The sequence below is a fragment of the Marmota marmota genome, unplaced genomic scaffold (genome assembly GCF_001458135.2).
Source record: "Marmota marmota marmota unplaced genomic scaffold, marMar, whole genome shotgun sequence".
NCBI classification, from domain to species: Eukaryota; Metazoa; Chordata; class Mammalia; order Rodentia; family Sciuridae; genus Marmota; species Marmota marmota.
In genome coordinates this window covers 7,019,042-7,042,009 of record NW_025999962.1, presented here as the reverse complement: position 1 = coordinate 7,042,009, position 22,968 = coordinate 7,019,042, and the positions used below count along the sequence as shown (strand labels likewise).

Here is a 22,968-nt window from a genome sequence, read left to right as displayed (position 1 = left end):
TTTAAAACATTTACAACATTAATTATGTTGTTCTTAAGAGAAGAACAACTTTCACCTTTTTTTTTTACATTTCTATAATAAAAGAAAATAAATAATTATGGTCAAAATTATTCTGTCAAAAACTTATCATGCTTAATGTTAGTATCTTTACATGCAACTCAGTTTTTGGTGTAAAGTTCTTTGGCTGCAAGAAAGAACATTTGATTTACTTCACTAATAGGAGTATTTCTTAATGCTGCGATGGCCTCTTCTTGGTAATTCTTCTGCTGTTGATTTTTAGCATAGTTATCTGTGATTGTATGAATGGAGTTGATTGGAGAAGTACTCATCATGTTAAGGAGGTGGACAGGAATGCAACTGCCCAATATTTTTGAGGCTAGTAGGTTAAGCCTGAGGAGTTTAGCCAAGATTCAGGAATAAAAGCCCACATAAGATAAAGGACAAAGCCAAAATGGGGAGGCTAGGATTGTGGCTCTGCAGTAGAGCCCACCTAGCACGTGAAAGGCACTGGGTTCAATCCTCAGCACCACATAAAAAAATAAATAGGGGGGCTGGGGATGTGGCTCAAGCGGTAGCGCGCTCGCCTGGCATGCGTGCGGCCCGGGTTCGATCCTCAGCACCACATACAAACAAAGATGTTGTGTCCGCCGAAAACTAAGAAAATAAATATTAAAATTCTTTAAAAAAAAAATAAAAATAAAAATAAAAAAATAAATAGGGGCTGGGATTGTGGCTCAGGGGTAGAGTGCTTGCCTGGCATGTCTGAGGCCCTGGGTTCGATCCTCAGCACCACATAAAAATAAATAAAGGTACTGTGTCCATCTACAACCAAAACATAAATATTTAAAAAAAAAAAAGACAAGGCCATCTGACTTTTAAAAATAAATAAATAAAGAGATAGATAGATGAAATAAAGGTATTGTGTCCGACTACAACTAAAAAAATATTTTTAAAAAAGCCAAAATGGGAGTTTAAGAACAAAATCTCTCTTTCTGGTAATGGTGACAGTGAATTTTCCACCATTTTCCCTGTGGCTTTGGACAATCTCAGCACCCACTTCTCTGCACAAACATGGACTGGGAAGCTGTACTGGGGGAGGAAGAGCAGGCATTGTTAATCCCATCCTACAGGAAAGGAAAATGAGGCCCAGAGTGATTAAGTAATTGACCTAAGCTTATTCACTATTAAGAGTAGAATAGGATTTGAGCCTAAACATCCTGATTCCAGAATCAGAACTCCTCACTTTGCTTTTCCAGGATCTTCTGAAAGCCCATTCTGCTAACACAACAGATCTGGAACAGGAGGACAAAGGGGGTGACTGAGGAAAATGGGTGGTTCAAACCAGGATCATAGGAGTTCAGGTGATCAACTTTAGTCAAAAAAATTTAAATTAATCTAGGAATTTTATTTCAAAATAAATTATAACCACAGATCAGCAACAATAATTCTAGTAATAAAATACAAACAATAGTAGGAGTAAATGAATGTGTTACTGTGTATGAGGCTTTGTGTTAAATGACTGACATGCTTTTAAGTTATTTAATTTTAAAGAGGAGGGGAAGACTGAAGGGAGAGCTCAGTGGTAGAGCTCTTGCCAGCATGTGTCCTGGGTTCCATCCTCAGCCCTGGACTGAAGGTTTGTGGGGAGCGAGGAGAGGAGCCTGTGAGGATAATATGATTACCATCTCCCTTTTATGGACGAGCAAACTAAAAATCAGACCTTTAAAGTTTTGCCTCACCAGTTTTGCCTCGGGAGGCCGAGGCAGGAGGACTGTGAGTTCAAAGCCTCAGCAATGGTGAAGCACTAAGCAACTCAGTGATGCCCTGTCTCAAGTGAAATACAACAAAGGGCTGGGGGTGTGGCTCAATGGTTGAGTGCCCCTGAGTTCAATCCCTGGTAACACCCCCCCCCAATAAATAAATAAATAAACTAATAAATTTTGTCTCATATCACAAAGGTCAAAAGTGCTGGAATGGGATTTATATCCAAGTATAGATGTCATTAAAGTTGAGACTTAATCATATGTAGTGTGCTTTGTAGGAAAGAAAAGGGGAAGCCAACCAGGATAAAGGGAGAGGGATAAGAGGACTACAATCTATCATCTTTTATAATGTTTGTAAGGCCTGGCTTAAGGTAAGCTATTAGAAAATGGTTAAAAATAATAAATTAGCCAGGCATGAGCCATCATGCCTGTTATCCCAGTGTTTGGGAGGCTAAAGCAGGAGGATCTCAAGTTCAAGGCCAGCCTCAGCAACTTAGTGAGGCCCTAAGCAACTAGTGAGACCCTGTCTCAAAACAAAAATAAATAAATAAATAAATAAATAAAAAGGGCTGGACATGTAGCTCAGTGGTTAAGCACTCCTGGGTTCAATTCCTGGTGCAAAAAATAATAATTTGATTTCATGCAAATAATCCAATTCAATAAGCCTGAACAATAATTTATGAAAGCAATGGTTAGTACCTGAGAATAATTTTGAAAAATCAGTTGTCTTCCTAAGTAAATCATATATAGACAGGATCGTGAGGGCTACTGTGCAAACTTCTTGACTGAAAAACCTCTGACCTCATGAAAGTAATGAAGCCTATAAAAACTAACATTTGTTTAATAAAATTTTCATCTCTAAAACTACAAAATTAAAGTCCATTTACCTGAAAATTCCATATGTCTCCCCTAAAGGTTAACTGCCAAGTCTGCACTCATCTAAAATCTGACCAAGTTTCCCATTCAAAAAAGAGTGCTTACTCTGGGTCAGTATTATCTTGAGTACTACTACACTTGACTGTAGGTATATACCATCTTAAACATTGCACCACCACCCCCTGCTAGCTCTAACAATGTACTTAAGGACATGAAAAAGGCAAAAGCAGTGAACTCTGGATTATGGAAGTCAACCTACACTTCACTGATTTATCTTCCAGGCTGTGTAGATTTCCAATGATCCTTCTAAGACTTTTATCTACAAAGAAACAGCATTTATGCAAATATTCCTTTTCCTTAATTATCTTACTTCCTCTTAATTCTAAACACTCTTGATAAAATGCCTTTACACATTCAGGTCTTACGAATTTTGGAAGAAATAATAACTTCTTTTCAATAAATTGTGAAAGTGACATGAGCCATGTGTACTGTGCTCACTGCAGAAGTCAACACCAATCAGGAGTATATTTCAGTGACCATGAACTTAATGCTCATCCATCCTCACCAAGAAATATCTGAAACCACTTAAGATTTTTTCACAGACAATGCTAGTCCCAGGAGATTGAAGGCAGTAAGGATTTGACATAATCTATTTCACTGTACAAGAGTCTTCACCACTCCCCAAGTCAATGAAAACTGAACAAAAACAACTACTTGTGCACAAGCCTGAGTCTTTATACCATCACTGTTATTGAATTCCACAAATTTAATATATCATCTGTTTCTAAATGAGTCTCTGTGAACAGCCTATATATAGATGAACAGATGCCTTTAGAGTTGATGGATGGTGAAGTCCACTAAGCTGCCTGCCAGAAAAGACTTGGAAGAACAAGAAGCCATAAAGTGGGACACTTCAGGTTTTCCATGCCCCATGAAGATAATCAAGTTTTTCACCGGCCTACAATAATGGCAGCAATTGCTATTTGAATAATTGACTACTTGGAAAATCAAAGTATAATACATATCTAAAGTAGTAATTGTTAAAAATAACTTCAGATAGTACTTTCTTATTCTAAATTCTGGCCCTATAAATTCCCAAAGTTGGTTCTACTAATAATCGACATATTTTTCTCCTAACTTTTAGACACCAGTCCCAAAAAAATAAGAAAATCCAAGTCAGCAATAGACACAACTACTTCCAGCTTCAAAATAAAAATTGTGTTTTACTGGGAAGATCAGAGAAGGAACAGGCTGAGGTTTAGCCTTAATTGGAGCTAAACATGCTGACAGAATGTTCATCTCTGTAGCAGTGAATCACACCGATTCTACTGGTGTATTTTACACTTTGGTTGATTCTATATGCCTGAAAAATCACTTAGTGGCATTCAAATTGTAAAAACATATCTATCACCTGTCACTCAGAACCCCAAGGTTATTCAGACTAGTTTCATTCTTAGGTTATTCTGCTGGGTTACTTTCCAGCATGGCTACATACATAGGGATTTAAAGTTGGGAGGGGTAGAATAGAGTGTTCCCCATTCATTGTGTCAGACTGTGCCAGGTTCTAGATACACCTGTTGCCTGTATTCACATAAAGCTTTCAGTTCAGTGGGAAAACAGACATTGAAGGGTGACAACAATTACAAGTTGTGGTAATTATTTTACAGGAACAGAATAAAGTATATGATTGGGCTGGGATCATGGCTCAGTGGCAGAGTGCTTGCCTAGTATGTGTGAGGCACTGGGTTCAATTCTCAGCACTACATATAAATAAATAAAATAAAGGTCGTTCAACAACTAAAATAAATTTTTTTTTTTTTTTAAAAAAGAATGAAGTATGAGAGGGGTCGAATCCTAGAATCCAGTTTTTCTCCTTTCATGTTTTGTGATGACTAAGTCTTCACAGTTCCTTTTTGCTGTTAAACAGTCAACTATTTAAGATACTAAAACTCTTTGGAGAATATAGACTATGGGAGAAACCACAGTGAGGAATTACAGCTCACAGTGCTACTTATTCCCTGTACTCTCAGATGCTTGACTGCTCTGGGCTCCTGTACCAGAGGATCCACAGGTCTACTTGCCTTGTATGCAGGCCGTATTCAATTTTTCCATAGTTCTTTATTCAAAGTTTCTCTTTTCTTCAGTATTCATCCAAGGAATAAGAGGGTCTGCTACATGCCAGACAGATATAGTTCTTGTCTTTAGTTAATTTAATTTCAGGAGGAAACAAACATCAAATAAGTACACATACTAAGTAGTTAGAATATTCTCATGGTTTAATTCATGCACTCAAACATCATTTTGTTGTTGTTGTTGTTTGTTTGTTTGTTTTCAGGGCTAGGGACCAAACTCAGGGTCCTGCATGTGTTAGGCAAGCATTTTGCCACTGAGCTAAATCCCCAACCCCTCAAATATTTTTCATATTGTCAAAAGGGCTGAGTGTGTTAGGGATGTATATTTGAAGAAAACATAGTTTTCACTCTCACAGAACTCAGGTCTAAGGGGAAAAAAGGGGTTCAAAATGAATTGCAATGTTATAAAGAAGATGTCTATAATAAACACTTTCACTCAAAAAGACAAAGAAAAACACAACTTTGACTAGCACACACACCAAAAAATGGATTTGCTTTGCGACTAAGGGTTACTGGCAAATTTAAGTCTTATCTGGTATGTGTGCATATATACTAAAAAGAAATAGTTTCTTGAGAAAAAAAAAAAAACATTTATATATCTTTTAGGTATTTTGAGAGCACAAAGGTGATACTACCCAATGGTGAATATCAGAAAGAAAAATAGGATCCTTCCTATATGGGGTAGGATGAGTGAACACACAAGCTGGGATTTAAAAATATTTTATACTCATGCTCAGTTTGTGCTGAAGTTTTAAGTAGTTTTGTGATATCCCCAAAAAGTAATTCTCCTCTAGGCCCCTACTTATTGTACATGCCCTGCTATGTTTGAATGTGTCCCCCCAAAAGCTCATGTGTTGGAAATTTAAGCCCCAAATTCATACGTTAATGGTGACTGATGGTGGGGCTATTTGGGAAGTCATTAGGATTAGACAAGGTCATGAGGTTGGGTCCCCATGAAGGAATTAGTGGCTCTATAAGAGGAAGAAAAAAACCCACGCTAGCACACTTGCTCTTTCTCGCTATGTTAAGACATGGCAAGAAGGCCCTCACCACATACTGGCACCATGCTGTTGTGCTTCCCAGCTTCCAGAATCATGAGCCAAATTAACTCTGATTCTCTATAAATTACCTAGTTTATGGCATTTTGTTACAGCACTAGATAATGTGCTAAGACACTCTTAAAAAATCTTTTCTTGGGCTGGGGTTGTGGCTCAATGGTAAAGTGCTCACCTAGCATGTGCAAAGCCCTGGGTTTGATCCTCAGCACCACATATAAATGAATGAATGAATGAATGAATGAATGTATTGTGTCCAGCTACAATTAAAAAATTATATACATATGTGTGTATAAAATCTTTCCTGATATATCCTAGCAAGATATAAAAGGAAATAGATATTTCTGTGTTCCTTTACTCAGTTCTATTGCAAATTTTGCTCTTTAGATCCCCTGTCCTACAGTATCCCACTGAACTGGTTTACATTCTTACTTCCCTAATCCACATTTCAGATTTCTGGACTAGAATGCTCAACCTATAAAGTTCAGGAATATTTCAAAATTAAAATAAAAAAGAATCAAAGATATAACATACTTCTTCTAGTCCCAACCATTTCAGATAAAGGATATTCAACCTATATATGATTTTTTTAAGCTTTCTAAACACAAAGTTATTCTAGTCCTTTTCATGATTAATTTTCTTCCTTCAGCTTGGGAAACCAGCCTGACTGGGTTGGCACAGTACTCACTAAACCACATATTTCTGGCTTGTTTTTAAATATAATAACAGCACTTAAAGGCCCTGTGTATTCTATGATTAGCCCTATTCTCAACCAGAAAAGGTTTACTTTCAATTCAAACATGACTTCTGGGGAAAGGGGCAAGCACTGCATACTGGGTTGGGTATTTGGATATTTTAAAAGTTCCAAGTGAATGTAATACACTTACAAAATTGTCCTTTAAGAGGAAACCAAAGGACATCAGATAAAGAATCAGAAGACATGGATTCTAGTCCTCTGCTGTTACCTAATCAGGTCACTTAATTTCTTTTACCCTCTGGGCTGAGGATGTGGCTCAAGCGGTAGCGCGCTCGCCTGGCATGCGAGTGGCCCAGGTTCGATCCTCAGCACCACATACAAAGATGTTGTGCCCGCCAATAACTAAAAAAATAAATAAATATTTTTAAAAAATTTCTTTTACCCTCAATTTTCTCAATACAATACAACTTTGAAAACTGATCCCTGCCCACTGAAATGCAAAAAAAAAAAAAAAACAAAACCCCACAATGTTCATGAAAAGTGCTTTGTAAAATTATAAGATTAGAAATGTTTCATTGAGACTTTAACATCAGAGAGATTTTCTCCAAAGCAGAAGTAAAAGAGCTGCTAGTCATCTGGTACCATGCCTCCAAGGAAGTAACTTTATTCTGCAAAGCAAAAGGGCCTTCCTTATATCAAAACGTGTGTGTGTGTGTGTGTGTGTGTGTGTGTATGTATGTGTGTGTTGCTGGGGATTAAACCCAGGGCCTTTTGCATAAGAGACAGGCACTCTACCAACTGAATTATATCCCCAGCCTCTTAAAACATCCTAATTTAAAATCACATCCCAAGTTGTTCTTGGTGGAGCAGGAGGAAAAAAAGAGGGGGAAAGAGAAAGGAAAAGGACACTGTTATTCTTTGGAAGGCAGCTGAGAACACATAGGGAAGCTCTCTGTTCTCAGATTCTAGGCACCTGGTAAATCTAAAAAGCAAAGCCCAGAGAAGGGTAGAAGAATCAGCACTGTTCACTGTTGAAACTGAATATACAGTGTGTGCTCTAAGCATGCTTCTAAAATTCTAAGCTATCAATACAGACGTAGTGGTTAAAGGACCAAGAAAAGTCTATTTATCTTTTGCCAGAGAAAGGAGGAGCTGCTGAATTTCAGATCCAAAGTTAAGACAAAAAGGAGATGTGGCTTAGTGGCTAAGGACCACTGGGTTCAATCCCCAATACCAAAAAAATTAAAATTAAAATTTAAAAATAATAAAAATCATATGCCTAACTGCAATGTGATTTCTTGGACTGGATCATTAAAGAGAAAAGGGGCAGTAGTGGGGAAAATGAATAAAGTCCAAATAAAGTTTGGAGTTTACTTAATATTAACGTGCCAATGTTAATCTCTTAGTTTTGACAGATGTACCATAGTTATATAAGATGCTACCATTAGAGACAAGTGGGTGAAGTGTCACAAATCACTTTGTAATTTGAATTTATTAGAAGGCCCATTATTATTTGGGAACTCCCTGCACCATTGTGTAAAACTAAAATTATTCTAAAATAAAAAGCTTACTTTAAAATCCATGGATTTAACACTTCTTTCAGAAAGACTTATGAATCAATTACTAAAACATTTCAAGATATAAGTTTTCAAACTGAAATGCTGCCACCTCTTGGACAGAAAGAAATTTCTGATTCCATAAGTGATCAATGATGAAGAACAAATAATAATGGGCCTTCTAATAAATTCAAATTACAAAGTGATTTGTGACATAAGCCAGTAACAACTATATACAATGTAACATAAAGACAACATTATAGAAGAATCTCTAAGTTTGTTTAAAAACCACTTATTGTGTCCAGGACCAGATGGATTCACAGACGAGTTCTACAAGACCTTTAAAGAACTAATACCAGAACTCTTCAATTTATTTCAGGAAATAGAAAAAGAGGGAGTGCTTCCAAACTCATTCTGTCAGGCCAGTATCACCCTGATTCCAAAGCCAGGCAAAGACACATCAAAGAAAGAAAACTTCAGACCAATATCTCTAATGAATGTAGATGCAAAAATTCTCAATAAAATTCTGGCAAATCGAATACAAAAACATATCAAAAAGATAGTGCACCACAATCAAGTGGGGTTCATCCGAAGGATTCAAGGTTGTTTCAACATACAAAAATCAATAAATGTAATTCATCATATCAACAGACTTAAAGATAAGAACTATATGATCACCTCAATTGATGCAGAAAAAGCATTCGACAAAATATAGCACCCCTGTATCTGAACACTTTCTAGTGTTCAAAACACTAGAAAAACTACAGAAAACAGGAATATATCTCAACACTGTAAAAGCTATCCATGCTAAGCCCCAGGCCAACATCATTCTAAATAGAGAAAAATTGAAAACATTCCCTCTAAAAACTGGAACAACACAGGGATGCCCTCTTTCACCACTTCTTGACACACTAGCCAGAGTAATTAGACAGATGAAAGAAATTAAAGGGATACGGATAGGAAAAGAAGAACTCAAATTAGCATTATTTGCTGATGATATGATTCTATACCTAGAAGACCCAAATAATTCCACCAGAAAACTTCTTGAACTAGTAAATAAATTCAGCAAAGTAGCAGGATACAAAATCAACACCCATAAATCAAAGGCATTTCTGTATATCAGTGACAAATCCTCTGAAAGAGAAACGAGGGAAAACTACCCCCATTTACAATAGCCTAAAAAAAAAAAAAACTTGGGAATCAACTAGAGAGATGAAAGACCTCTACAACAAAACAACAGAACTCTGAAGAAAGAAATTTAAAAAGACCTTAGAAGATGAAAAGATCTATCTTGTTCTTGGATAGGCAGAATTAATATTGTCAAAATGACCATACTACCAAAAGCACTATACAGATTTAATGCAATTCCAATCAAAATCCCAATGACATCTCATAGAAATAGAAAAAGAAGTCATGAAATTCATATGGAAAAATAAGAGACCCAGAATAGCTAAAGCAATCCTTAGCAAGAAGAGTGAAGCAGGTGGCATCACTATACCAGACTTTATACTACAGAGCAAAAGGCACACTCATACATTGCTGGTGGGACTGCAAATGGGTGCAGCCAATATGGAATGGAGACTCCTGGGAAAACTGGGAATGGAACCACCTTTTGATCCAGCTATCCTACTCTTCGGGTCTGTACCCAAAGGACTTAAAAATAGCGTACTATAGGAACACAGCCACATCAATGTTTACAGCAGTACAATTCACAACAGCTAAACTGTGGGACCAACCTAGATGCCCTTCAGTAGATGAATGAATAAAGAAAATGTGGTATATATACACAATGGAATATTACTCAGTAATAAAAGAGAATAAAATCATGGCATTTGCAGGTAAATGAATGGAGCTGGAGAAGATAATGCTAAGTGAAGTTAGCCAATCCCCCCAAAAAAACAAATGCTGAATGTTTTCTCTGATATAAGGAAGCTGATTCATAGTGGAGTTGGGAGCAGGAGCATTAGACGAAATCTAGATAGGGAAAAGGAAAGGGAGGGGAAGGGAGGGGGGAAAGGGGATAAAAAAGATGGTGGAATGAGATGGACATCCTTACCCTAATTACATATATGAAGACACGAATGGTGTGAATATATTTGTATACAACCAGAGATATGAAAAATTGTGCTCTATATGTGTAATATGAATTGTAATGCATCCTGCTGTCATATTTAACAATTTAGAATAAATTTTTAAAAACACATATTGCACAAACTATTGAGATTTCAAATTTGTTTATTTATTTATTTATTTTTTAGTTATCGGCGGATACAACATCTTTGTTTTGTATGTGGTGCTGAGGATCGAACCCGGGCCGCATGCATGCCAGGCGAGCGCGCTACCGCTTGAGCCACATCCCCAGCCCCTCAAATTTGTTTTATTGATGTTCTTTCAACCATTTCACAATCCCATAAATTTCTCTTTCATCTCTACATACAGTATGTAAACATGAGTTGAATTTGTTTTTCAAATAATCTGTTTTAGAAACCAGAAATAATACCAAAAAAATGGTAAGTATCCTCTATTTAATCTGATACTGTCAGGAAGAAAAGGCAGAGCTCTAGATGAAATACCTTCTTGATTGGTTAACCTGGACTACTTATTCATCTAGTCTGGTAATTTATAAAGGATCAGCTTATGAAAACCTAACTTAAGCTATTCAAATATGCAAAATAAAAGGTCTCTGTATTGTGCAATAACATTTATAAAATGGCATGAACGTGTTATCTTAGTTTCCACCACAAAACTATATGCAAGATGCTATTATCGTTTCATAGACAAGAAATGGGAAAGAAGTCTAGAAAGATGCAAAGAATTTCATAGGCCTACTTCCCATATGGTTCTCAATGCAGGACATCTACTAGAAAGATTAGGCAAATTGTCCAAGGTGACCAAGTGAATAAAGGACAGAGCAGAAACAGGAGCCCAGCTCTGTCTGAATCTAGTACCAGTGCCCTTAAGTACTGTTATAGGTACCACCTCTCTTCTTTCATAAGACCCAGCAGTTGTCTATGTTTTAAAACAACACAACATGATACTTAACAGTGCTACCCATATAATGTGGCTGGAAAGAAATAATCTATATACTTACTAACCAGGGAGAAATACAGATAATTGCAGTGATTAGTACAAAATATGTATAGTATATATTAGAACTCTAGAATCTGAAAAGGCTACTTATAATCAAATTCCAAAGGAAACAAGAGACTCTAATACGACAACAGTGGCCACATCTAACGGGACAGAAGTCTAGAAAGATTCAAAGAACTTCACAGGCCTACTTCCCATTTGGCTCTCAATGCAGATACATCTACTCTATAAAGGCAGGAAGTACTTGCTTCAGAAGTCCTGCACTGGTACTAGAGATATTCTCAGTTGGCTGGTTCATTCATTCCATCTATGCCAGGAACCATGCTAGGTGATAAACCAGTAACATGGACAGGTGAGGTCTGTGCCTTTGTAAAGCATATGTTCTGGGGGTGGGAGGACATAATATCAAGTTATATACATTTTAACTTCAGCTGGTACATTAGTGAAGAAAAGTATAGTGGAATAAGAGAATGGAGTGACTGAGGCATGGTAATCTTAGGTAGAGTACAAAAAGGTCATAGCAAGTGCAAAGGTGCTGTGGAAAGGCTTGTCTTGAGAATAAAAACATAAACAATATCTAAGAAATGAAGGATCCAATATGTTTATCCTTTGCCATCACACTGCTAGAGTCACAGCCAAAATATTAATAATTATATAAATATTAAGTCAAAAAAAATCTGGGGTTGATCATTTCATTCTGGGTACTCATCTCCTTCTTTTTTGGTGGGGTACCAGGGATTGAACTCAGGGGCACTCCACCACTGAGCCAGCCCTACTTTGTATTTTATTTAGAGACAGGGTCTCACTAAGTTGCTTAGCGCCTTGCTTTTGCTGAGGCTGGCACTGAACTCACGATCCTGCCTAGAGTCCTGAGCGGCTGGGATTACAGGCGTGCATCGCTGAGCCCAGCTCTCATCTCCTTCTTGATGTAACCTTCTCTACTGTGGCAGACTGATGACAAACTACTGAGTACTTCAGCATTATCAGAGGCTCTTTCCCACAGATCTCGGGAGGTGATGTTCAAGCACCTCTATCAAAGGAGCTGGACACTATGGCATGCACCTGTAGTGCCAGCTACTTGGGAGGCTGAGAGGGGAGGATAACTTAAGCCCAGGAGTTTGAGGCCATCCTAGGTAACATAACAAGACCCATCTCTTAGGAAAAAAAACTGAACTCTTATCACATAAGACCTGATCATAGTGTGTCCTTGCACTAGATGCCAGAATGGCACAGAAATAAACTGGGAATGTGCTTCCTTTAGCATATTCAGGGAAGGCCATCTGAATAATACCTTCCAAAGTTAAAAAAATACCAGGAATGGCATTTTTCTTGTGGCATTGATTCTACTCAGAAAATATGGGCAGTCTGGAATCTCATTTGCTAATCCCTGCTGGCATGCCTGGCTATCATTTTGCATCCAACTTTGTTGAGGGTAGGAGACAGATGAGCAAACCTGGAACCAGGAGGTCATTCCAAGGCAAGCCAGAAGAGACAAAAAATTATTTTTCCTTAAAGCTAGATTGGCATATTTCTGTTATCTATATTTTTTAATAGGGACTTGAAAAATTCAGAGCATGGTAGAATAATGGTGACAAATCATGAGGAAGGCCTGCAACCTAATAAAAATTTTATAAATATTTAGAAAGTTAGTTTCTTCTATTAAAATATTTCAAGACCTCTTATGTTGCTTCTTGTTATTTTTAAAGTTAATTTTCAGTGTTTGTAGTAATTAATGGCATTTCATTTAAATGACATTTTGGGGAAAATAAAGAGTAAGTTCTGGTTAAAATAATTGTTTAAGTTCTCTAGGGGTGTTTAAGTTTAAATAAAAAATAATTTCTTACCCTTCAATCCTAGGTGATGCAAATTTTTGACTGACTCAAAAAAATTAAAGATTTTAAAATTAATTTTAAGTAAAGGCTACAGCAAAATTTTTCTCCACTGCATAAGAATGAAATCCATAAAGTTAGGGCTGGGAATACAGCTCAGTTGGTAGAGTGCTTGCCTCGCATGCATGAGCACTAGGTTCAATCCCCAGTGCCAAAATGATAATAATAAGATTCATAAAACTAAACTCCTTGCAGTTTGTGAACATGAACACTATGAGACTAGCAGCAAAACTTGCTGGAAAGAGTTAACATTCTCAAGATCAAATACATAAAAAAGAAGCCAGGAGCTCCTTTAACTGTAGGAGGTCTGCACTCCCCATCCCCCAAGATTAGTAAAGACATCTCAAAAAACAAAGGTATGTGTAACAGCACAGGAGTTCATTTTTTTTTTACAAACTGTTTTTACAAACTGCAACTTTGTTTTCCTGAAGTATGTGTGGTTGAATTTGCAAATGGTACATTTCATTACAGCAGGTTTTGCACAAAATTTTACGAAACAAACCTGCATTAGGTTAAAGCAGAACTGAAATCTGTCTTTTCTGGCCACGTTAGGAATGATTTCCTCTTTCCTACCACAGAATCCTTCCTTGTATTTAGGTATCTGGCTCCTTAAGCACACACCATAGTTAGTGGGGACATTTCAGCCTAACAGCTAAAGCAGAATGCAAAGTGATCAAATAGTCACTACATACCACAACTTTCTACCACGATTATGAATAATGCAGAGAACTGCTACATATATCAGCAGACTGCTGTTTTATTTTTTTTAACTCATTTGGCACATAATATTTTTATGTTTTTATGAGGTACAATAAGATGTTTTGACTGATATACACTGGGTAAATTATCCATCACCTTAATTATTTCTTTATGGTGAGTACATTCAAAGTTCTCTCCTCTATCTGGAAACAGGTGATGCATTATTGTCAACTACACTCATCCAGAATGCTTCTTTTCTAAATGTCTCTGATAGAAGCTCCCTGTACTTTCCCTTCTGCATTTTCAAGTCATTCCAGTATTAATTCTCTCCCTCAGAACCTCATCCTAGTGGTTTTAGAAAAATGTTTAAGACTTGTGTGACACAATGTGTGATCCACAATATGCAAGACCCCTCTTCCTATGGCTTTTTGCTTCTCCTGGGTACAAAGACAGCTAGAACTACAGCAACAGCTGGGGATCATTAAATGGACAGAAATAGCTTAGGAGACTCCAATGGTGTGTGAGTGGGGAGAGGAGAGGCTGAGTATCAGATTTAAAAAAAAAAATCAAAAGGGCAACAGGAAAGTGGGGGTGAAGTGTAAGGAGTATATTACACTAAATTTCCTTTATACAGCTAAGAGGGTGCATGGAGCAAGTTAGACTGCAGCCTAACTTGCTTCCCACCTATTCTTAGATGGGTGGCTTAGTCAAACTTGAGAATGTGAGCTGAATGAAGATAGGCTTCAGTGGAAAGGGAAGGGAGTTGTGGAATCCCAAAGACTAACTAACCAAGTCATCCCCAGTCTGGAGGAATCACTCAGAGGAGTTGAATCAGTTCTGGAGCTTTATTAACAATAAAAAGCAACTCCAAGATGAGGTAGGAGCAAGCACTGTGAGAATATATGCCAATCCTTAAGTGGACTCAAGAGACCAGCCCAGTCCCAAGGCATCCCCTCAACTGGGGAGGACCAAATGATATATGAAATTCAGGCTCTTGGGGGCTGTTCTTGCCAGGGCACAGCCATGCTTTCCCTGCACTAGCTTTTGAACCTGGCAGGCTTCTGAAGGTTGATGCAGGAATGTGCCATCTGCCTGGCCCACTGCCGGAGTATATTCAGCACATACCTGAATGCCCTAGAGGAGCTTTATTCAGATCACCCCAAGGGACTGGGCTTTGCATATCCTGATCTACGCCTTTAAGTCTGATTAGTCCCAGGATCCTTGGGTGCCTTCTTCATCCCTACACTTGCTAGGCTGTCTACTCAATAGTGTCAAGTCCTCCCTCACCAAGGCATTTCTTATAATCTTACAGGACTAGTTTCAGATGGTTCCCCACCTTCAAGCCTGAACAAGAAATAATTCGATTGCAGATATTATGACTGCAACTCTCTTTGGCAATAGTATTTTGTAACTGTGAGACTGCATGAACCTCAGCTGGACATTTTATTTAATGAATCTAATAATTTACTAGAGAAAGCTCCAGGCTGATGGTTGGTTTCAACAAAAAGCAACTACCATACTACCCTCTCTTCTAGAATAGCTTGCTTCTTTTCTAACTACAAATCTGGCAGGAGAATATAACCATGTGTATTTCCAAACTGTAACAATTTTGTCTAAATAACTATTTTTTAACCTGGTTTTCTATAAGAAGCCCAAATACCTCACTATAATTGACTGATTCTGAATATTTGAAATTAGTATAAAAAAGGGTAGAGGATACACAAAAATAAATCCACTAGACAAAAGACTTAAAAAAAAAGAGTTTACACTTACATATCACATTCTGAGGCTAAATAACATCAAAAGTGAGGATACATGTTAACTAAACTATCATGACTATAACCAGTACATTTTTAAGTTGAATAACATCAAAGGTGGGCTAGGGATATAGCTCGGTTGGTAGAATGCTTGCCTCACATGCACAAGACCCTGGGTTCAATCCCCAGCACCACAAAAATCAAACAAACAAAAAAACATCAAAGGTGAGGATACATGTTAACTAAACTATTGTGACTATAATCACTTCTCAGGGTATGTAGCCTCTCAGATGCGTATATCAGCATCATTTTTATTTCTCATCAACCTTTAACAGAGTGCAATCTTAAAATTTAAAAATTAATGTCATAAAAATTTTAAATTAATCATTTATTATGTGCATGCTTTGGTTCCAGGCACAAAACAGGCACTGAGCAGGAAAATAACACTATACATTTACATAATACTTTACAAAGCTGCTTTCTCATACATATGAGATCATTTGGCCCTAGAGTTAGTTCAGTGGACGTTATACCCACTATAAGTACAATGAGAGGAACTGGTTTGCCAAGCTTAGAGCAACTTGGCCAAGCTCACCACTGGCAAGATCAAACTAAGAACTTCAGACCTTGACTATCTGCTCAGTGCTAGGATACTAGCTGCCTGCCATAAAAAGGCTTTTGTCCTCAAGGAATTAATCTCTGATGTTTAATATCTTGGCTAGTACTTCTCAGATATAGTAAGAATCTCTTTCCTGGTCCAACATCAGTCTAAATATAACTCAAGATAACTTTATAAAAATAGCATTTATTAATATCACTGGACAATCAACAGATGTGATTTCTTTCTGAAGGCTAGAATTATTTATATAAAACTGAATTAGGAGAGTACTCCAAATCTGTCACTTTGGAATAAACATCATAATTGGCTTATGGACACAATACTGCCCTCTAGTGTCAGTAAGAACATTAACCATCAACGATCTCAGTAGACTAATAGCTAGTTCACACAACCCATCCATTATGCATTTTTAAGAGAAAGAAAAGACTGAAACTATCATACACATTTAAAAATTGCTACGAAACTCCCTTATGGAATTTATAAATATAGTGGATGAGATAAAAAATGTAAAACAAATCAATGTAATCAATGAGCATTATAAGAGCTTTGAGAGTTTTCAGATAATAAATTACTAGAGTACAAAAGGATTAGGTAAGCTTCATGGGGGCAGCAGCATTAAGCAATCTTTGAAGCACTTCATAAACTACAGATGAATAGCAAGAGCCAAGACCTGGAAATGGGAGATACCCAAGGTTAAGAACATAGCCGACACTCTCCTATTTAGCTGGAGCATTCAGCAGTGAAGGGGAGTAATGAAAGAAGGCTCACTGGGGCTGGAGTATTAGCTCAGAGGCAGAACACTTGCCTAGCACGTGCGAGGCCTTGGGTTCGATCCTAAGCACCACGTAAAAAAAAAATAATTAATTAATTAATTAATGATATTGTGTCCAACTACACCTAAAAAATAAATATTAAAAAAAAAAAAGAAGGCTCACTAAGGTCTAGAACTGTGCTGTCCAACACAGCAGCCACTAGCCACATCTAATATTTAAATTTAACTAAAATCAAATAAAAAATTCAGTTTCTCATCTGTTAGTCATATTTCAAGTCTCAACAGCCACATTTGGCTAGTGGCTACCATAATGGATAATACAGGTGTGGAACTGGGCAGTACTGTACCTAAAGGTGGTACAAAACCACAAAGATACCAATCTTTCATGACTGCTCACTCATCCTACTGGAGAGAAAAAAAAAAATCAGGCAAAATGGATCCTTGTCAAAGTCTGGTAATAAAGAAAATAAGGATTGGGGGTGCAGCTCAGTGGTAGAGTACTTGTCTAGCACGCACAAAGTGCTGCGTTCCATCCCCTACAAAATAAAATCAATGAATAAGAGAAGGAAGAGAAAAACTATGAAAGAAGAAAAAGATTGTTGTTAGAAATTTATCTATAATAATAAAATATAAGAGTAAGAAGAATCATTTTCAGTGATTATCTTTATATATTTCACGGAAGAATTCTCTGTTCCTCAAACACCTGTTTCCGCCCAAAAGAAGTAACATGGGATATCCTTTATACTTTTGCTACCTAGTGCACAATCCATTTCTTCTGTGAAACTTTCAAAATGACAGTGATTTTTTAAAAAATAATGTGTATATTTACTTATAGAAGACATAATTTGAGTCATCTCAAGATTTAGCAAACATACAAAATTCTAAAAACAAGGTTCTAAGCACACTATCAAAATATAAAGTCTGTTGCTTAAGGTAATTATTCTGATCCTATTCATGACAAGACTGCATTTATATTTCCTATACGGTTTTACAGCTAATGCAAAAATATCTTTCTGGATTATAAAAATCAAAGGTAGCAGCCCAAAGATGTAAATTCTGAGCCATATATTCTCTCTGCTTCTCCAACAATGTGCCCTCTAATGGGGGCGTTGTGTTTCTTTCACGTTATTTTAGAACATTTCCAGATATTAAGAGAAATCAATCACCTCTCAATCAGGTCTTAAAACTATTCTCTCAGTAAATGGCACTGATGATCACTCATTTTCTTTTCCAGCTCCACATGCTCAATGTTTAAGTTTTTAGAAAAGTAGAATTTATGCAATCAATATAAAGACTGTAGATAAATTATGTTATGAATGTTAGGGTTTCCAAGCTAGGACAATAAAATATTGACAATTCTTTCCATTCATATTTGATAGCATTTGGATAAAGTACCCACCTTCATTTTTTTTTAACATCCCAGAATGTTTCTCAAAACATTCAAAAAAATTTGAATTTTTCTCAAATTTAACACTGAACTTTTCTGCAGAACTCAAATGTGTCCATTCCACTCCCAAAGAATATCTTTTCAGCAGTTTCAGAACATGAAAGAAGGATATTTATGAAGAAAAATTCCTTCAAGATTGATATGGCCAATGTAAATTGTCCACACTAATCAAAACTGATGCACTACAAGTAAAAAGCTTTCCAGGAGTAGTTTTATTTTAAATTATGATGATTTAGAGTTATGAGACCTTATCTACTCACTTTCAGTATTTAAGAGACAGAAGAAACTGAGTCTTCACCAATAGCTGCCTATTTATTTGTATAGTAGCCATTGCCAGAGTGTTTTATTGATAAAACACCGAATTTGACCCATATAAAGAGGGAAAAATCCCACTTTACTAGAGATAAGTTTTTTCTTCCTTTTTTCCACAGTGTTAAGCTTGGCTATATCAGCTGTGCATGGGAAGAAGGAAAGGAGTGACACAATGAAATATCTTAATTAACTACTGTCCTATCAGGTCACAAAATGCACCCTACAGTACTATGTCCAGTTATCTATCTGTTGGGCATTCAATAATCTTTAATATAAACTTTGGGAGGAAAAAAATCCAAAGTCAAGGCTTGGGTGGCTACAGAGAAATAGGAAGATGATAAAGGACAGTAAAGGACAGCAGGAAGTTTAGGAGGAAACAAAAGCATGCAAATCACGAAAGGAGAAACCCTCTAACCTTCCCGCAAACTGTGAGAAGGGGCAAGGCACACTGCTGAGCAGCTGTCCTTCCAGGGCTTCAGGACAATCCATGAGAGGGGCAAAAACCTGCAGGTGGGCTGATGAATCTTGGTCTTCTCCAACATGCTGGAAGAGATATGAGACTCCAGAGGCCAACGCTGCAAGAAGCCAGTCTTCCTTTCCTCACTCCTTAGAGAGGCCATTTATTATTTCCTGATTAGCACTGCTCTTTGGGTTAAAGTATGCACTTCATTCCTGCAGTTGCAAGAACAGCTAGATCTTGAGTTTACTCAGGGAGTGGAGCATTAAAAGCAGATAGCAGAAGGTCAGAATGAGTACTTCTCCTGACAAAACATTTCTTCCTGTTAGCACTGGGCCTCCATACAGACACCTCTCTCCTCTACCCAAATGCTAAAAAGCAGAACGGGAATGATTTCAATGTGTAGAGCTGGAAGAGGAGAGGGTTCCCTTAGAGAAAATACTCGTAGCAACCAACCAACCTCACTCACCCAAAATAGTAAACAGTTGGTTTCTCTGCTCAGAACCAAAAGGCTTCTGCCAGACAAGCAGTAAGTATCACATGACTAGGTTCCCTGTTCTTCCCACTGTCTCCCTTCCTTCTTGTGCTAAGCTTGTATCAAAGTTTTAACAAGGAGATAAATTTCAGCATTATCTTATTTTACTTAACATTTGTGTTTTAAATGCTTACAGACAAAAAATACCAAACTGGTGGGGAGAGACCTCAGAAAGAATTGATTTTGAAAAAAGCCCTATCTGAGCACTGAAATAGGAATCATAAACATGGTTAACTGGCAAACTGCTCAATGAATGAACAAACAAATGAACACTTAGCAACTTGCAAACACTTGTTAATAAAATCTCTAAAATATGTAGCTCAGTACATATTTGACCTTTTTGTTTCAAAAGCAAATGAAGACTCTAAGATTCTGGCTAGTGTCAGGAACAGTGTATTAAGACAAAAATGGCAGCCTAGAAAAAATTTGAGATTCATACCCTTATCTTGTTAACCTTTGATTTTACTCCTTGGATGTCACAGTTCCATCATTCAAACCATTGGGAAGGCAATCAGGACAAATCCACCAGCAGACTGAATTTAAAGATCTACCCAGCTGATTATAAAAACAGCTGCCACCATGACACTCACAGGCATTCTCCTAAAAGGAGAATCAGATATTAAGGCTGCTGGCATAGTTGCAGCCAGATGTATCTCCCTATTCTTCTCCTTAAGAGGAATACATTGCAGAAGCAATGGGAGGGAAAACCACTATTGTAAGTAATCTGTTCTAGTGAGAAAATAGGTAAACAATCAGAATCAAATGTGTCTGGCCTAGCATGCACAAGGCACTGGGTTCAATCCCAGCACAAAGAAAGAAGGAAGGAAAAAAGGATGGATCTATCAATCAAATGTGTCACAATCATCTGCCATGGCTCCTGTTTACAGGGCCTGCTGGGGGCACTGAGAGTAGAGTCATTCTTCTCCATCTACTCCATATATACTGTAAATTGCTAAGTATTTGTAAAATGAAGAGAGAAAAACTTGCAACAGAAACCCTTAATTAGGCCAGGTGTGATAGCATACACCTGTATTCTCAGCAGCTCAGGAGGCTGAGTCAGGAGAATCACCAGTTCAAGGCCAGCCTTAGCAACTAAACAAGGCCCTAAAGTAACTTAGTGAGACCTCGTCTTAAAATAAAAAATAAAAAGGGCTGCGGGTGTGGCTTACTGGTTAAGTATCACTGGTTTCAATCTCTAGTACCAAAAAAAGGTGGGGGGGGGCAATACCTTTCCCAATAAGAACATGAAAAGATAATTATTTGGTTAGTGTCAGAACACAAACACTACCAATAAATAATAATAAATAACCTGGTATTGAGAACAAGGAGCAAATGGCATTTTCCAAATTACTGTGTGCTGAGGGGTGGGGGAGGGGGTAGAAAATGATAATGCTCCTTGCTTCAGAAGATGTTTATAAACTTAGTATACAAGTCAATAATTCCATTCCTGAGTATTTATCCCAGAAAACAAAAAATATGTATATCCATATAAGAGCTATACATGAATATTCAGAACAGCTTTATTTGTAATTGTCTAAAACTAGAAATAACCTAAATGTCTTTCCACTTGTGAATGGAATAAAAAATTGTGGTACATCCATACATGGAAATACTACTTAAGTAATTAAAAAGAAAAAATCCCACCAACTATTGCTATAGGCACCAACGCTGATGGATGTCAAAAGCATTATGCTAATAACAGAAGACAGAAACATAAGTCTACACACTGTATGACTAATTATTTGAAGTTCGGGAAAAGGCAAAATTCGGAGGTCTCCCCAGAGGCATGTGAAGCTTTTTGGGGTAATGGAAATATTCTGTATCCTAACTGTACTGGTATAATTTTTATCAAAACTCACTGAACTGTACTCTTAAAAAAGGTTTTGTATTTTATTGTACATAAATTTACCTCAACTAAAAGAAAATAACAATAACAATAACAGATTACATGGTGCATCCATGTAATCCCAGCAACTCAGGAGGCTGAGGCAGGAGGATCACACGGGCAACTTACCAAAAACCTGTCTCAAAAGGAAAAAGCACCTGGGCTGAGATCAGAATTATTAAAAAACAAAACAAAACAAAAAAAAAAAAACCCACCAGTCCAAAAAGATGGGAAGGGCATTCTAACCAAAGGAAGAGGCATGTACAAAAGCAAAAGGTGTGAAAACAATTACTTGGGGATTTGAGAATAGAAAAAGAGAAATAGAGACAAGTCATTTTGCCAGCATTGTGAAAAGGAAGAGGACAAGACCAGCAGGCTGGTTACAAGGAGGGAAGTGAGAACTCAAACTAGTTAATCTCCAGAAACCAAGCCAGGAGGTGTTTTATTCTCATCTAAAAGGCTATATATGCAACAAATAAACCTGATAAACATTAGTTTAGGATGTACTTTACTATATTTACAAACACAGCATATACTTAAAAATCTTTACAAACAAATGTCAGCACACTTCATGCTTTACTACATACTTGCTCATGCAATAAATATTTACTAAGTGTATATTATACATACAGTACAGGCAAGGCAAGTAAAGAGATGAACTGTCATAGCAATCAAGACAACCAGATTGTTTTTTAGTATGCCCAAGACCTATATACAGATCATCCACCTGTCAGAAGTAGGACAGGGACAGTGTAAACTTAAGGCTGAGAATTTGCACCTGGAATCTCACAGCCCTAAACTCAAACTATGACTCTGACCCCCTACCACCAATCTGGCTCTGAGTAAACCACTCAACCTCTCTGAGTAATCCTTTTCACACCTGGAAGTGGGGATTACATCACCAAATTCATGGGGTTTTAGAAAGAATTTAATGATACAATCAATTAATCAGTATGTCTGTTATGCAGAAAGTAATTTAGCAAATTGTTCCTTTTGTTGTATTGTTTAATAAAAATACTCACAGGGTAGGAAAAGGGGGAACAAGGTATTTTTAAAAAATAACTGTTTAACATTACCAAATTAATATTTTAGTGAACTCACAACTGTTTTCTCATAAAGATGTCATGCTTAGAACCTACATTCCTTTAGAATTTCTCAAACTGTTAATGTCTGCCTGCATTACATGACCTAGTAAATTAAATAAAAACCATCACCCAAAATAGGAAGCCAGTCACAATCTCTCCCAGGATTCCTTGTTCTGATTCTCTGAGTAATACTGAGTCATTTAAAGAGCAGAGACAACACAGAGTACTGACAAGCAGCCTGAACACAAAACTGTGGAATGGAATTGCCAGAGCACACTTTGGACCAGCCATTTACCAAAAGTAGAACTTTCTGAAACAGAAAGAAAAAAAAAAAAAAAGATG

The 22,968-nt window shown here is 37.1% G+C and overlaps 2 protein-coding genes across 6 annotated transcripts in view; both read right to left on the bottom strand.

Annotated features, from left to right (window-relative positions):
• The window catches only part of Mrtfa (myocardin related transcription factor A), a 136,765-nt gene that overhangs the window by 40,486 nt on the left and 73,311 nt on the right, over window positions 1-22,968 (bottom strand). Inside the window, exon 1 of one of the 5 annotated variants that reach the window (XM_048803100.1) lies at window positions 19,080-20,657. The exons of the other annotated variants lie outside the window; for them this stretch is intronic. Within the exon in view, the coding sequence (XP_048659057.1) occupies window positions 19,080-19,284 (205 nt within the window). The 5' untranslated portion in view covers window positions 19,285-20,657. Of the gene's footprint in view, window positions 1-19,079; window positions 20,658-22,968 lie in introns of those variants that run through there. 5 annotated transcript variants of the gene reach the window in all.
• On the bottom strand, window positions 63-5,837 carry LOC125616774 (phosphatidylinositol N-acetylglucosaminyltransferase subunit P-like). Its single transcript, XM_048802971.1, is given in 3 exon segments — window positions 63-352; window positions 355-460; window positions 5,829-5,837. Coding segments are annotated over 3 exon segments (309 nt in total). The 3' UTR covers window positions 63-158.